At 42.2% G+C, this 18,071-nt stretch overlaps 1 protein-coding gene across 1 annotated transcript in view; it reads left to right on the forward strand.

Annotated features, from left to right (window-relative positions):
- The first annotated feature begins 310 nt into the window (after nt 1–310).
- The window catches only part of SLC39A12 (solute carrier family 39 member 12), a 340,836-nt gene continuing 323,075 nt past the window's right edge, over nt 311–18,071 (forward strand). Inside the window, exons 1-2 of the mRNA XM_069211762.1 lie at nt 311–445; nt 1,408–1,736. Coding sequence (XP_069067863.1) covers nt 1,473–1,736 — 264 coding nt within the window. The 5' untranslated portion in view covers nt 311–445; nt 1,408–1,472. The remainder of the gene's footprint in view (nt 446–1,407; nt 1,737–18,071) is intronic.

Here is an 18,071-nt window from a genome sequence, read left to right on the forward strand (position 1 = left end):
GGAGTTCGTGGACAGAGCATTTAGAGTTTCAAAAGATCTATACATTTTCTTCTTATTTTGTCAACAACTGTTAAATATTATTAGGGCGTTTTAACATTACCATGTTATCTGCATATTTACATTTGCCCACAAAACGATCAAAAATACACAGGTACGCCACGTGCATCTATTATAATGTGGTCATTTGCGATATCCGTGTTTCAAAGTGACGTTCAGAGTTCCACCAATTATACTAATAAAAGCAAAAGAGGATTTGCCCTCTCTTCCCTTTCCCCCATTGTGATCCCAATAACAGCTCTCTCCATAGCAACGGAGGACTTGCAGAGCAGCTAATCCTTTCAAGTTTCCAGAGCACCAGCGACGAGTTTAAAACTTCACACTTTTATCATCGGAATACTGCGGCTGCTGCATTAACATCCCAGGCTTCCTCCGGCTTCGACTAACGGTAAGACAGAAAGTTCCCAAACTAGGCTGAACTCTTTTGTGTGTGGCTGTGATAATGAAAACAGAGAACGTGTTAGATTTTAATGTGTGTAAGGGCATTATGAGTGCTGTTTCTCAAACGGCCTTACTTTTTTCAGAACGTGTGACCTCTGGATGCTGAGAACGACTGAATAGTTGAGATTGTCCAATTTACACTCCATAAAACTAAAACTCGCACAGGTAGACAACCGAGGCAAGGAGAAGATGTAGGATGTGTAATGCAGTTACACACACACACGTAAGAAACATGGCCCTTCTTCAAAAATGTGCCATGGAAAGAAAACAGTGCACGACAGAAATATTGCGTTGTATCTGATAAACTGATAGAGACTCGCTAGAAAATGCAACGTGAAATATTATTGATAAGACAAAAACAAAATATGGTAAAAGGAACATTTTGAAAGATTTACGGTTCGATGTTTTTCTTGAAAAAGCCATTCGCCTCACCACTTGGTAAGAACTAAAAATGTTGAAAAACATAAAAAAAGTTCTATGAAGTTCTAAAAAATAAATTGCGGGTCCGCGCACACATATTCATCCGCAAGTGTCCAAAGTAAAGAGAGATTAAGCTGCTTCACAACATTAGGCTGTACACGAGCCTCAAATTGATGGGTGGCATTAGTTTCATTGTTTGTTGAGGGTGTTACCCGCATTTTGTTAGTTTAGCAGAACTATGTCCATAAAGACACTGCGATTTTCAATAGCTTGTGGAGTGAGTCCCGGGTCTCTACTTGTGCCCTGTCGCGTGAAGCCGGACATTATTTCAGATCCTGATGCCTAAAACAATTTGAGCCCCACAGAACCCCTGTTGTTCAGAAGCAGCTTGTCACAGCAAATCAGCTTAGTCAACCAATTAATGCATCTTTTGAGACGGACTGAAGGCTTTCCAATTAATGTGCTTTCCTTAACAATCCACTGTTTCAGGTTGCACGTCCGAAGTGAACACCGCAAGCCTAAAATCCCGCTATCCTGATCAACAAGAGACTGAAATGCACTGTCGTAGAAAGACTCCATTTTGGGGACTGGTGCTCGGCATTCTTTTCTGCGGGATCTTCTCGGATGTGCAAGCAGAGCGACCCCGCGAGGACGGTAATCACTCCCACGGCCAAGGGTATCTCATGCAACTTATACATGTGCTCAGAATAGAAAACTCCACTGACCTGGCCAAGAACCGTTCCCGCGAACTCATTCCATTGTTACTGGATAAAGTGGCATGTCCCCGGAAGGACCAGACTGCAGAGCACTGCAATCCGGTTAGTACAAATAACTCACCCGAATACATAATATCTTGAACATTGTGCAAAAAAAGCTTGTAATGCTGTGTTTTCTGTAGGTGTGCAATTTTTTAGTTAAGACAATAGATGTTGACACAATCTTTTGCCTCTTGTCACTATTCAGCTGTCCAGTCAGGAGTTATGCTGTGATCTCAGTGGGATCAGCATGACACATTTTGCAGACACAAAATTGCCCAAGTTTGTAATTCCAAATGTCGGCAATGTGAATCAACATTACTAGCTCTCTCCCCTACCACTGTGCTGTAACACAACAACTAAACAATCATTTGGCAGTTATATATTAGATGGTATTACCCAAATCAAAGGTTATGTTATCAATCTTGGAAGGAACAAAGACTGAGATTCCGTTTTGTGGCTACTAGCTTACATGGACGTATATGAAGCAGGCGTTCAAGTGACCCACATATTTGATCAGAATACCAACATTTTGGTCCAAGGATTAAACTAAGACTATGATAGAAGTAATACAGTTTGTCGATGATCTGCCTTGTGGATTGGAAGAGTCAAAGAATATATTTGAGAACCCTTTTGATGGTTCAAAGTGCGCTGGTATGCTATATAGGAAAGATTTAAAAGTGATTTAGAAGTGATGAAGAGGAGCGTAGAATCTTCCCATAGCCCACAATTTAAGACTCAGATGTACTACACATTAGCACCTGTGCCGTCGGCACTATGTGAGTCACAGTGGCACAAAGAACAGCACTGAACTGTGTGACATCAATTCCTTTATATGTTATTTGGAAAGAGTGTAACTGGTTGGAACAGCACAGACAAAAGTAACATGACCTGCGTTTTCACGGAATCCTAGTGCCAAATGAAAACAGGCTTGAACAATAGTCAAAACCGTATGATTTTGTTATGCATTATTGGTAAAATTACAGCTATTGCTCGATTTCCACTTTGGCGATTGGCTGTGTGTAGAGATTGGTACTGAAAGGAGTGCCTCAAATACTAATCTAAGACTCTGCTTCTTTATCCTTGTTCTGTGTTTATCATCATATGAAAAAGGCATTTTTAGCAAGTGCATGGCACTGATGGCATCAGAGGTGAACAACACGTTGTGAATATGTCACTGTGCCATTTTGTGCTGGAAATACCATCTTAACTGAATTTAAAAATAACCTAGACCCCAAAAATATCAATCAACCATAAGCGCCACTCCACACTGACTTCAACACTCTCTCTATTATATATTTGGGAAGGTCACCCTTTACCAGCAACCGCATTACCTTAGTTTCTTTTACATACGATGGGGACTACAAAGCTAGATGTAACTGTAATATGGGAGTCAACTGGGGGAGGAGGAATACTGCTGGAATCCTACGAGAAGTTATCACAGTTAGATATTATCACACTTCAGATAAGATGTAACTGTAATATGGGAGTCCATTGGGGGGCACAATACTGCTGGAATCCTATGAGAAGTTATCACAGTTAGATATTATCACGGTTCAGATAAGATGTAACTGTAATATGGGAGTCCATTGGAGGCCAATACTGCTGGAATCCTACGAGACTTTATCACAGTTAGATATAATCACACTTCAGATAAGATGTAGCTGTAATATGGGAGTCCACTGGGGTGGGGGTGGGGGGGTGGGTGCAATACTGCTGGAATCCTTCGAGAAGTTATCGCAGTTAGATATTATCACGGTTCAGATAAGATGTAACTGTAATATGGGAGCCCACTGGGGAGGGTGAAATACTGCTGGAATCATATGAGAAGTTATCCCAGTTAGATATTATCACAGTTCAGATAAGATGTAACAGTAATATGGGAGTCCATTGGAGGCCAATACTGCAGGAATCCTACAAGACATTATCACAGTTAGATATAATCACACTTCAGATAAGATATAACCGTAATATGGGAGTCCACGGGGGGGGGGGGTGCAATACTGCTGGAAACCTACGAGAAGTTATCACAGTTAGATATTATCACAGTTCAGATAAGATGTAACTGTAATATGGGAGTCCATTGGAGGCCAATACTGCTGGAATCCAAAGACAAGTTTTCACAGTTAGATATTATCACAGTTCAGATTTGTTATTCTTTTGTTTTCTTTTTTTCTTTTGTTGATGTCACTGTAAAATTACAGTGTTGATTGCTCTTTTGGACTTCTCTTCATTGTATTAATTGTTTCAGCTCATTTGGAATACTTAAATGCCCACTATAGTGGGGTCCACTTATAAGGACATTACCTGAACAGCCAACACTTTCCATGAACACTGTTGCTTCACATCCCAACGTTTTTAAATATTTTATATATTGCGGAGAGGAGTCGACAATGCTATACCCATTGAAGTTAACACCCATAAAGTAATAATGTTCAAGTTCCCACTGCGACATGTTATTAGACCTGATTTATCGCCTAAGTATACAATTGCTGTTACCCATTCATTTTTTGTTTCTTCTTTGAAAAACCAATAAACAGATTCAAATAAAAAAATAAAAACAATGCGATAAAAAATGTACAATTTTTTTCAGTTAATAATTACTCCTCAGTCAGTTTCAGAGGGTAGCCTGTAAATTACTTCAGGGGTGATTTAGAGTTTGGTGGGCATGGTACTCTGCCACAAATGCAATGCCTGTTGGCTGTTCTCTTGGTCCGCACTCCTCACTTGGAAACAGGCTCACTCTAAGCTTTCCAATCCAGTTTCCCTTCTTAAACCTAGGACAGAGCACAACATGGATGGCACACCACTGAAAGAGACAAAGGCATCCTCTTTCAGTGGAATCTCTGTGATAGTGCCTCCCTCTCTGAGGGGTCCCAGCCTCTCACATTACCAAGGAAGCTCTTTTCACTCTCGGGGCAACTACGTTATCTTTCCTTCAATCATCACTATCTTGCCAGTCAGTGGTTCACTCCTGTGCCTGCTGCTCCATCCCACAATACCACGACCTGTTCCATTACATCCTTGGGCAGATTTCCAGCTGGGGTGCACTTTTCCTGTTTGAACTACAGCAAACCCTTAAGCAGGATCACCGGGTGCAGGCAAGAAAACTGCACTCTATTTTGTTGAATGATCTGCCCTGAGGGCAGTCACGAACTCACTTGGCCCCTACGGCAGTGCATTTAAAACAAATACGGAGCAGTTGTTTAAAAGTTGCTCCATGTTTCTCTAAGCAGGCGGCAACTAGTAAGGATTAGAGATTCCCTTGCAGGCAGGAGCAATGAGTAACTGCACCTGCCTGCAAGGGGATATCTGGGGGGACCTCTCATCCCTCCAGAGGGCTGCTTTTAGGAGGCACACTGAAAGTGCAGGCAGGAGCATTGATTGCACATGCCTGCAGCTTGATATCTGGAGGTCTTTTCATCCCTCCAGAGGCCTGCCTTTAGGAGGCACAATGAAAGTATGCCACTTTTTTGTGGCACACTTTCAGTGCGTCTCTTAAAGGTATGTTTGCCTCAATGCCCACATTGGTAAGACGGTGCAGGCTCAGAGGCAAACAGATTCTCTCATTTGCATGTGTGACAAAAAAATCTCTGGGATCATTATTATGCACTGGGCACACTACCCTTACACATTTTAGAACTTTTAAATACTTTCAAATGCAACCGCAAACAAACGATGGCAAACGTAATGTTTGAAAACTTTTGGAAAGTTTGAAAAAGTTAGTTTGAGTATTCGGGCCTGGCTTGGGCAATCAAATCCAACAGAGATGAGATCCAGAGGGCCAGAAAGGATACCGAAGGATCGTAGGAACACAGCTTCTTCATGTGAAACAGTAGTTTTATTATAGGATTCTTGTATAAATAAAACACCTCAGCCTACAGACGATTCTCTCCCCGTCCTCCTTCTGCCTCTTCTCAACTCCAACTGTCGTTGTCTCCTCGGAGACCCTAGCGTTCCAATAAATACATTCTAAACCTAGAATACCACACATCTTCCCCTTATCAACAAAACTAAAGAACAAATTTGTAATCTTAACACAATACAATAAAGAATGAAATAATGCAATTATACAATCATATGCTTTGTTACCTAAAGTTTTTAGAACATTCAAGGATTGAAGCTCTTTCTCAACAAGAAGGAATAACACAGTTATACACATTGTTACCTTAAGGTTGAGGTGCTTACCCCTCACCATGATTTATACAAAGTACTCTAAAGATTTAGGACGTCTAATGATCCTAGAGCTCTTTCTCAGTTTAACATAGCTATCCCCTTGTTCACACTTTTTCTTACAACTTTTCACAGATTTATCTTCCCCATCCCCAGTGATTTTTACTACTCTCCCAATGTTCCATATCCTATGATCTTCAGTCTTCACAGCATTCTTCATGACTTTAATCACTTTGAGGGGAGAAGATAATTTAGAATGACTGTTAGATAGACCAAAATGAGGATTTCTCACTTTGATGACATCACCTACGGAAATTACAATTTTCTTTACCGCCTTCCGTCTATCAAAGTTGGCCTTTCTTTCAAAAGCTTTTCTAATTTCTCTGTCCATATTATGTTCTACTCTACACCCAATGTCAGGTTCTAAGCCCACTTGGTCATTTACCCAAGACAGACACATTTGTGTCCTCAGGATCTGAAACCTCATTCACAAGTCTAGAAAAGCAATCCGCAACAAGATTCTGAGCACCTGGTACATATTGTGCTTCAAAACAAAATTCTTGTAAAGTCACTACCCATTTCCTAACCCTTCCTGAAATAGTATCTAGCCCCTTTTTTTTCAAAAATTTCTTTCAGGGGTTTGTGGTCAGTTCTCACAAAGAATTTGCTACCCCAAACAAATTTCCTTAGTTTGTTCACAGCCTAAAATACAGCTAGTGCCTCTCTCGCGATCACAGAATAATTTAATTCTGCACCCCTTAAACACCTCGAGATGAAAAGAATGGTTTTCTCCACACCATTGTGAATTGGAAGTAGAACAGCACCAAGACCTTTGGCACTAGCATCAGCCATAATGATAGTTTGTTGACCCGGATCAAAGCTTTGCAAACATGGAGCACACGTCAGGTTGTGTTTCACATTCCTAAATTCATACTCGCATGCTTTATCCCATCGAAACGTAACACCTTTCCTAACCAACCCTCTAATGGCTTTGGTCTTTTCTGCGAAGTTGTCCACAAATTTACTATAAAATTCAGCCATCCCTAAAAACTTCATCACCTCTTCCTTTGAAGTTGGGCTCGCAAGGTTTTCAATTGTTGTAACTAAGTTTTTTTTGGCTCGATACCAAGAGAGGAGATCTTATGACCTAAATAATCAATTTCACCAAGGTTGAACTTGCATTTTTCTGCTTTCAGCGTTAGACCACTTTCCCTTAATCTCTGGAGAACTTGCCGAATCCTTGTATTATGTTCAGATACATCTTTGCCATGCACTAAAATGTCATCTTGGTATATCTTGATGCCTTGAATTCCTTCAAGAACCCTCTCCATGGCACGTTGAAGTACAGCAGCCGCAGAGACCAAACCAAAAGGCATCCGGACGACCTTGTAAGTACCAAAGGGTGTTATGAAAGCGTCAAGTCTTGAGAATCTTCGTGAAGCTTAATCTGGTGGTAAGCAGAGGTCAAGTCAATGGATGAAAAACATTTAGCAACAATGAGAAGAGCTAACATTTCATTAATGTTGGGCAAGGGATAGTGATCTATTATCACACATTTATTCAGCTCTCTCAAGTCAACACATAATCTTGGCTCGCCAATAGCTTTTACTGCCATCACTACTGGAGCCAACCACTCAGTAGCCTCTACTTTCTCAATTATTCCATCCTGTTCCAGCCTTTCTAATTCTGTTCTCATTTTCTCCTTCACCATCAAGGGAACACCTCTCACTTTACTGACTACCGGAGTAACACCTTTTCTCATCTTGATCTCATGAACATAGCACTTCAAACAGCCAAGCCTAGGCTGAAAGAGGTCAGAGAATTCTTGTTCATAAGCTGGTCTACCATTTTCTACAGTATTGACACAGCCTAAATCTTTCAGTCTAACTGACGGGGACTCATTTGGATCAAGATAAACCCTTAAATATTTCTGATGAGTCCAACTGATGAGGGAATCTCCTCTAATGGAGATATGTATCTTACCGGTTGTGAATCTATCCATGTATTGAATGGAACCTATGAAATAACCCAACAGCTTAATAGGTTCACCACCATATCCTTTAGGAGAAATATCCGGCCTGAACAACTTTACAGAGGATTTCAAATGTTTTTCGAATATACTCATAGGAATTAATGTGATCTTCGCTCCTGAATCAAACATCATAGGGACACAAACTCCCTCAATACGTACAACCTCCACCGGACCACTTATTCAATTTTTTATTTGTAAGACAAATTCTTTTGGAGAATCCTCATCCTCCAACGTTATTTCCTGAACACCTTTTTTTTTTAAATTGGAATTCTTGCAACATGAAGTAACATGTCCCTTCTTGCCACAGATTTTACAAAAAACTTTACAACCTATGCAACCTCTAAAGTTAGCATAGTGGCCAAATTCACCACACCTGTAACATCTTCCTTGCACACCCTTCTTAACTCTGGAGCCATTAAAATGATCCTTTACCAATTTCTGAGAGTTTGTCTTATCTTGTACACAACCCCCTTGACAGACAAAATGGATTTCATCCTCTTTTCCCTGCGAACTCGTTTTCCTAATTTCATCAAGACAAGCCGAGCTATGTTCATGTGTTTTGGCAAAGATACCACCTCATGAAGTGACGGATTGTCCTTAGTCCAAAAGGATTCTTTCGCTTTATCAATGTTGCAGCCCAACATGAATTGATCTCTCAACCTCTCATCTTTACTGCTTCCAAAACCACATGTGGAAGCTAATTTCCTAAGCACTGTAATGTATTTTTCTACAGATTCTCCGGACCTTTGAAATCTTTTCCCAAAATGATACCTCTCCAAAACTGTGGAAATTTTGGGTAAGTAGTGTAGGTCTAGTTTTTTTTACAGATTTCAAAATCATTGAGATCACCAGAATCTTCAACCGTAAGTTCAGGTAGATTTTCAAAGGCTTCCTGTCCATCAGGACCTAAACAATGCATCAGAAGAGACATTTTCCTTTCTGCACTTAAAGATGTGCCACAATCTCGAGCATAGTGTGCAAAACACTTTTCCATTTCTTCCAAGGAATTTGTGGTTCTCCAGGAGAAGACAAAAAAAACGGTGGGCAGGTAACTTTCTGCATGTTGCAAGAGACCGTAGAGTTAAAACACAATGAAAAGAAAAAAAAATGTAGTGTCTGGTAGTATCCTGTGTTTGTCTTTAATATGCTTCAATATGTATGAGTTTTAACAGGTGTATTGGAAACACCACAAAGTTAGATGACTGCAACTATAGCTGTGAAGAAGATTGTTGTATTTGTTAATATGCTCGAAGCAACTCAATTGGCCGCCAGGAACTTCAACTTGCATGTTTCTTGATTTAGCAAGATGGCCACCAAAATATCCAGGGGTGTGACATCCAACGTGAGAATGAGGCTTGACACGCTACACAATACGCGTGTGTAGAAGCCCCAAGGGAAAAAAAATCATAGAAGAAACAATGCATGTCTGGGAACAGCAGGTGAACAGAGGCTGGCGTGGTGAAGGAAGAGGAGAGTTCTTCCAAACTCATTCCGAAGTGGGCTGTCGTAGCTCTACATCGCCGTGTTTACGCCTCTGTGAGTTAGCAGGTGCCCCTCTGTGAGTTAGCGCATGCTTAACCAGATGAGCTGTGCCAGTGAGCGCGGGCTGTGCCGGTGAGCGCGGCAGCGCGTGATAAATGATTAGCGCGTGCTCAGCCGGTCGGTGATACACAATTAGCGCGTGCTCAGCTGGTAGGGTGCAGCGCGAGAAAAAAAAAACGTGTGTGTTAGTCCGGCCAAGCGATAATGTACACTAGGCACAAAATATACAAAAGAAAAAAAAAAAAAAGCCGTTCCCAGAGACTGCAGCGTGGCTAGAAAGCACAGCAACAAAAGTCAATTGAGGTCGCACTGTGCCAGAATAGGTAGTTGAGGTGTTCGGATCACAACTCCACAAGGAATTTCACCATCCTCATCGCCAGTGAAGGATCGCAGGAACACAGCTTCTTCATGTGAAACAGTCGTTTTATTATAGGATTCTTGTATAAATAAAACACCTCAGCCTACAGACGATTCTCTCCCCGTTCTCCTTCTGCCTCTTCTCAACTCCAACTGTCGTTGTCTCCTCGGAGACCCTAGCATTCCAATAAATACATTCTAAACCTAGAATGCCACAGATACTTTGCATAATTACCTGGCCCCCAGAGTGATTTTAAAGCAGGTTCTCAACTTTAACACAAGACAGCCGTTGGAAACAACTGAGTGTTCCTGGTGCTAAGGGATACAGGCAAACACACAAGCATGCTCCAGTAGTGGGGCAGTTGATGGGGGTGTCTCTGTGGTGTTTCCTTGGTTTATGGGTGATGTGGGGTGACCCTGGTCATATAGATCTACATCCCTCAAAGTCCTCTTTGTTGCAGTAGTTGCACAGCTGGGGCTGTACTACTGAAGAAGATACACCACAATTTGGAGGCAGAACCATGGGTGGGGCTTGTGCCCTTGTAATCTAATTAATCTGGTCACTGACAGCTCTCCCTGGTCCTGCAGACTTAGGTACAGACTTTGGCTATCTTGGATTCTTTTCTTGTTGCGCCCGGTGACTGGTATCAGGGAAACCTCCGCAGGTGCTACCACTTTGTCATGTTTGCCTCTGTTAGAAATTGGGTCTTTGGTTGACAGTCAGGTTGCCCCCTGTTCAAGCAAGGACCCTCACTCTAGTCAGGGTAAAAGAGAATCACCCTTAGCTAACCCCTGCTTACCCCCTTGGTAGCTTGGCAGAGCAGTAGGCCTAACTTCAGAGTGCTAGGTGTAAGGTATTTGTACCAACACACACAGTAACTCAATGAAAACACTACAAAATTACACAACACCAGTTTAGAAAAATAGGAAATATTTATCTAAACAAAATAAGACCAAAATGACAAAAATCCGACATGCACAAGTCAAGGTATGGATTTTTAAAGATTAGACTCAAAAACAGCGCTTAGAAACACAAAATGCTTCAATGAGGTGTTAACACGGCGTCGTGCCGGAGTCGTTCCCAACAAGCTGACACCAGTGGCGCCGGACACGGAGTCACGTAGACCCCCAAGTACAGTACCTTTGGTGAAGAGTGAAAACAAGTCAATGCGCGAAGTCAGGGATCGCGGCGTCTGTGCGAAACGTTGAATCCGCGCACTTCGAGCGGTGTCAGTCACGATGTGGTGCGTCGACTTCCACGGAGTTGAGGACTTCGGCGGGGCTGCAGCGATGCCGGGCCTGAGAAGGTCGTCGCGTTCCAGCGAAGATCACGGAGTCGGTTGCAGGCGGTGTCACCAGATTCAGCAGCGGCGTCGGTCCTAAGTCGATTTCCTTGAATTTCCACCACCGTTCCTTTCAAGGGCCCGGGGACTGGATAGGGCACCACTTGTCAGAGCAGGAGTCTCTCCAGAGACTCCAGGTGCCGGTAGAGAGAAGTCTTTGCTGTCCCTGAGACTTCAAACAACAGGAGGCAAGCTCTACATCAAGCCCTTGGAGATTTCTTCACAAGATGAAAGGCACACAAAGCCCAGTCTTTGCCCTCTTACTCTGGCAGAAGCAGCAACTGCAGGATAGCTCCACAAAGCACAGTCACAGGCAGGGCAGCTCCTCCTCCTCAGCTCTGCAGCTCTTCTCCAGACAGAGGTTCCTCTTGCTTCCAGAAGTGTTCTAAAGTCTATGGTTTTGGGTGTCCTTCTTATACCCAATTTCTCCTTTGAAGTAGGCCTACTTCAAAGTAAAGTCTCTTTTGAATGTGAAATCCTGCCTTTCCCAGGGCTCCAGACACTCACCAGGGGGTCGGAGACGGCATTGTGTGAGGACAGGCACAGCCCTTTCACTCCCCTCCCTCCTAGCACAGATGGCTCATCAGGAAATGCAGACTACACCCCAGCTCCTTTAGTGTCACTGTCTAGTGTGAGGTGCAACCAGCCCAACTGTCAAACTGACCCAGACAGGGAATCCACAAACAGGCAGAATCACAGAAATGGTATAAGCAAGAAAATGCTCACTTTCTAAAAGTGGCATTTTCAAACACACAATCTTAAAATCAACTTTTAAATTGTGAGCTCAGAGACCCCAAACTCCACATGTCCATCCGCTCCCAAATGGAATCTACACTTTAATCAGATTTAAAGGTAGCCCCCATGTTAACCTATGAGAGGGACAGGCCTTGCAACAGGGAAAAACGAATGTAGCAATATTTTACTGTGAGAACATATAAAACACATTACTATGTGTCCCACCTTAACCATACACTGCACCCTGCCCTGGGGGCTACCTAGGGCCTACCTCACATGTAAGAAAAGGGAAGGTTTTGGCATGGAAAGTGAGTGCACTTGCCAAGTCAAATTTACAGTTAAAGCTGCACACCCAGACACTGCAGTTGTAGGTCTGAGACATGATTACAGAGCTCCTCATGTGGGTGGCACAACCAGTGCTGCAGGCCCACTAGTAGCATTTGATTTACAGGCCCTGGCACCTCTAGTGCACTTTACTAGGGACTTACTAGTAAATAAAATATGCCAATTATGGATAAACCAATTACATATAATTTTACACAGAGAACATATGCACTTTAGCACTGGTTAGCAGTGGTAAAGTGCTCAGAGTTCAAAAGCCAACAGCAACAGGTCAGAACAAGTATTTGCAATGCAACAGGTCTCGCGTTTGCTCGTGTTAGAGCTGATAACATTGTAAACTCCTAACCTGACTTTTCACCTATCGGCAAAAGTGCATTTATGTATGTAACCCGAAAAAGTGCAATTAACTGTGTAAAGCGCGCGACTTCTGCCAAGCGAAATTACGCTAGGAAAATAGAGAAAAAGTAGTCCACGAGCTGGACAGAAAACAGCGAGCCTCGCATGTTTTCTGTACTTGGTCAATGCGCTCGAGGAGGGCTAGCCACCGGAAAAGGCATGACGTATGCATGCCTTCGACTAATGAAAGCATGCAGATTTTAATAGGCAAGCCCACGAACCAATGAAAAACACTGACGTGACGTCAACAGGGCTCCGAGCACTTTTCTAATACCTAAAGCGTCTCGCCAGCGATACGCATGCGCAAGCACATGCGACGCAGGCTCGACCCTAAAAAATAGGATGCAGGAGGCAAAAAGATTGGGGATGACCCTGCATAAGCAAAAAAGTCCAACAGTCTCTTTCCACTCTTGTGTCCCTGTAGCGGGCTCCAAGGGGCCAGCCACGGGATCCTTGAGTCACTGGAGGTAGTGAAGTAGGTAAATCAAGTTTCCCTGATGTCAGGAACACGGCAGGGCCCCAGCTCACTAGCCTATAGTGCAGCAAATGTAGGCTACTCAGTTGTGCATCCTCTCTTTGTGCAGTTAAAAGCCAGCAAGACAAGCCTTCTTCGGACATCTCTTCTTCTCTAATCATGAACTAATGGTAGGGGTGCCAAGGGCGCCCATTTTATCTCAGAAACATAGCCTGACGGGACCACTGGGTCACTAGCTAATGGGTTACTGGGTCCCCTCCTCTCAAGTGAGGCAGTTCCTGTGATGTCTGGAACCTTGCTATCCCAGAGTGCCCCATTATTGCCCCTTCCAAAGAGGCATGATCCTTTCTTGGTTGTGAGGAGGAGGGTAGCCCACCCTCCAGGTGTGGCTACCAATGGGCTACACACCCACTGGAAAACCAGTTCTAACAATTGTTTCCCCCTTGTGGCACTGTCTCCTGGATTTCTGCAGGAACTATAGGCATCCTGCTTTCTAAAAGTTACCCAGTGTCAATAGTGACATTAAATCTGAAATGATCATCAGATAAGGTTTAATTTTGCCATTAATTTGATTCCTTACTTGACCTGTTAGGTGGTCCCATTCAGGAGTAAGACACGTTTAAGTGTAAACAGTTTCACTCTGTGTTAGCTAATGGGGCTCTTAACCTTCCCCAGCAAAGCAACAATTTTGAAGTGTTACTTGAAAGACATATAAAACACATATCTAACCAAATCGTATGTCCCTGCCATACGATTTGGTAGATCTGCTGTAGGTGAGTCTGACATATACACTTAAGGGAAGTGGCCCCTTTGCCATTAGGTTTAATGGCAAAGTCGAGCTATCAGTGTGGGTCACTGCCATTTGAGTCTGCTGTGGCAGGTTGAAGTAGCTTTCACATTTGGTACACACAGGATAGCACAAACTGTACTGCCATCCTGTGTAGACACTCTACATGGCAATGATACCTCAGTACCATATACTAGAGACTTATAAGTGAGGCAGTTCTTGCCAATTGGGGATAGCCAATTAAACATACTTTTGTATAGGGTTAAACAATGGAACTGAAGTCTGGTTATCAGACCTCAGTGCACTCTCAAAGTTGAAAAACCAGCTGCATCAGTCCCAAAAAGTAGTGGTGAACATGCAAAAAGATGCATTTCCTCACAGCTGGCTGGCTCGTTCATGAGACACAACACCTCACACATATCTCTGAGTATTTAGTTGAGGCTCAGATAAAGCTACCAAGGGTGAGCCATGGTTTACCCTTGGGAAAAATCTATTTTGTTTTGTTGCTTCTTCTGTTTAGGAAGTGTAGGAGCTAGGGGCCAGATGTAGGAAATCCATGAATTGCGACTCGCAAATTGCGAGTCAGTGAGACTCGCAATTTGCGAGTCACAATTCAGGATGCAGAACGGTGTCTCAGACACCGTCTACGACTCGGTATGGGGTCGCAAAGTCCCACCTCATCAATATTCATGAGGTGGGTCACTTTTTGCGACCCCATAGCGAGTCCCTGCACTCACAGGGACGGTGGCCTGCTGTAGTCAGCAGACCTCCATGTCTGTGACTGCTTTATAAATAAAGCAGTTTTTTTTTTTCATTTTGCAGCCCGTTTTCCTTAAAGGAAAACGAGTTGCAAAATGAAAAGTAAACCAAAACCATAGGACCACTGCCTGCTCTGAAAAAATATTTTTTTCGACATTCACAAAGGGGAAGGGGTCCCCTGGGTACCCCTTCCCTTTTGTGAATGAGTTACCACCAGTGTGACACTGGTGGTAACTGCGAGTTGGTTTGCGACCGCATTCGCGGTCTCAAAGCAACTCTGAATTGTGATGGGGTCGCAAATAGGAAGGGAACACCCCTTCCTCTTTGCGAGTCGCATTCCCTACCGACTCGCAATTTGGGAATAAGCATCGCGTTCAGCCGTTTGCATGCCGCAAACTGCGATTTTTTCAGTTTGCGAGATGCAAACCGCTTACTACATCTGGCCCTAGGATACTAATCAAACCAGCAGTGTTCTCTCTCTTTCTTTCTTTCCTGTTTTATTAGTGATCATTTATATTGCTTGTAAAGAGGACCTAAAACCAGAAGGATTCCTCAGAACTAAGGAATACCAAGCTCCAATGTTACGCTGAGTAGTGCTCAAGAAACAGTCATTGAGAGAAATACGATTTAGCGGATCATAGGGCAGTCAAGAGATACCTATTAGACCCCGTTCGGAGGCCACATAGCAGACAGGGCCTATTGGGTCCCATCCCTGTGATTGAAGTCACTGGTGTCTTGGTGGTCCACCTACAATTACTTTGCAAACTGGGCGAAGGACAGCCTTTTCTGCACTCTCAGACAGTAAGGATGTGCAGTCCCTAGCTTCTCAAGGGGATAGTGTGTGGTGGGGGAGCAAGAGCTCAGAAATCAAAACTCAACCAACAGACACAGTGACTAAATGGCCAATCTAATACTTGTCTTTTTGTCAAAGTAGTACTTTAATTACACAGCAGAATTAAATACTACACAATTCAATCAGATTTGTGATTGCAGGGTTGTATCCCTGATTGTAATCTCACTAAGCACTACTCCCCCTGTTCCATTATTCCTTACTCACCCACATTACCGTAGTGGCTATTTTTCCTAGTTTTCAGTGACAGAGATATGAATTAGGTAGGGTTGGGGGGAACTTGCAGAGGTTTAGTCCACAGGACTCCGTGGAGTTGCATCAAAACTCCACTTGACTCCACAAATTTCAGCACATGGGCTGAAATCGCCACATCACACACCTTGCGTTGATTTATAGTACGTGGAGCTTCTTCCATGCTGAAACATAGGGGCAAATGGCACCTCGCGGCGTGCCAGAGGGCGCTGCTTCTTGAGTTGGTTTCTCTGCAACTCAAGTAGATTTTCTACTCGAGAGGCAGCTTTCTCACCACAAATGGTTGCAATTGCCTGTGTTGGGAAAATCTTGATGGATGCCCTCTTAGTACCCCAAAATGGAGCTGGTGATGTCAATTCTCACTTGCAAACTTACAGTTTGCAAGCTGCAAATGATAAAAAAACTCCACCATGTGATGGTTGGCAGAATTTGGCTGGAGCTTTGTGTTACAAGCGTATCACAGAGTGGCCAAAATTCCACCAAATATGCTGGTGGACTGGAATATATCACCCACCCCTACAATTAGGCATATATGCAGTTTATGTCAGTGTTTCCCCATGGAATTAGAAGTGCAATCAGTTGAGAAGGATAATTGTTCCTACCCTAGGATTAGTTTGGGCATAAAGTGTCAAGTCCTCAACTTCAATTTCCTTGGAGTACTTCTCAGAACTTTGCTACGAGTGTTGGGCTCATCTTTTATTCAGACATTTTGCTTTTAAGTGGCAGCAGATGCAGTCAAGTAACTCTTTACTATCTTTTTTAAATTGTTTTTAATTTTCTTAAGTGCACCTGTTGGAGCACTTGATACTTTCTCCTAGCTGTCCCAGAAACCTTGTGGAATACCTACTCACCAACCCATGCTATTTATCTTCCTGCCTTCCTACTATCTGACCCTCAATGAGGGTAATACATTTTTTGTTTCAATTTTGCCTTTCTATTAATCCTGTTGACACTTGAATATCTGTACTTTTTAAATACAATCATTTTCTAACCATAATCTGACAGCTCTGCATTTTGTATTGTATTTCCTTTGCTTTTGTAAGGACCTTAACATGGGCTTTGTGAGAAACAATTATTCATTATTATTTATATATATATCTCTCTAATTATTTTATTTTTGATACACTTTTAAAATAATATTGCACTAACATGTTTGATTTATCATACATTTGTAAAAAATAAAAAAATATATTTTACACTCATATTTGACATTAAAAAACGTATTCAATTTTTTTTCTCCAAAAAGTTTAATAAACTTTCTTTTACTTATCCCTTTACTTTACAATAGAGAGGATTCTACCCCAGTAGTGACACCTCCTTCTATATGTTAAAAGTTAAAAGAGTAATGGTACACTCTTAAGTATGTCTCTACCCCCTGGTTTGAGAGGTTGAAGACTTTAGTCTACACTATCGAGTAACTCGGCACTCAGAAATGGTAAATAGCCAAAAGTACCAAAATGAAAGAGTACATTTACACATAAATAAATCAACGGGCGTAAATTTACCATTTTGAATAGGGCCATGAATTTCTGTATTATTCTTCCTTCAGTTACAAATTAATCAACACCACACGCCCTCTTTAAGTGTCCTCTGCTCAGTTTTGCTTTTGTTTGCTAACCGTGTGGCTTTTTTGATATAATTTCTCTCAATTATGCCTGGTGTCTAGATTTCCAAATTTCCAAAATATACTATGGACCCAGGAAAGATAGTAAAATTCTTCCATCTCTAAAATATCTGAATATATGTTATTTTTAATTGCATGGTTTACCAGATCTTAAATAATACCGCTGCAATTATCTTTCCATACCTGTAGTCTTCCAGTGTTTTTCCCATAATGTTTCATGTTCTATAACTTAGAGTAGTTGTCCAAACTATTTTAAGGGACTGTATCTATATAACTGTGTCCAGTATATTAAATATACATAGGTGATTGTTTTCTCTTGTATTCTTTCTCTTTTCAGCCTTGACTGAATGGCCTATGGCTGTGAAATTCAAATTGGCTTTGTACTTTCTATTTAAACGTGTGATCCTGTACTGTACTTTCAACATTCCTATATTTTGACTTGAACTACATTTTGGCATAAAATGTTGGTGAATACATTTAAAAAATCTATAATGTAACAATACACTACCAATAAAAATTCTCAAGGACTGGTATAAACATCTGTACTACATTGCATTCACTATCATAGAACTAGGTGCCTCTACAATTCTTATAAATAGGACCATTGGCAGGAAATTCAGCTTTCTTAAATCAGTTCACAATTTCAGAGACACAAATAATGTAATCTATCATTTGTAATGGCTTGAAGGGATTTCAGGCATAGGGTGTAATCAGCTTAATAGAGGGCATCC

Source organism: Pleurodeles waltl, chromosome 10 (assembly GCF_031143425.1).
Source record: "Pleurodeles waltl isolate 20211129_DDA chromosome 10, aPleWal1.hap1.20221129, whole genome shotgun sequence".
Lineage (NCBI taxonomy): Eukaryota > Metazoa > Chordata > Amphibia > Caudata > Salamandridae > Pleurodeles > Pleurodeles waltl.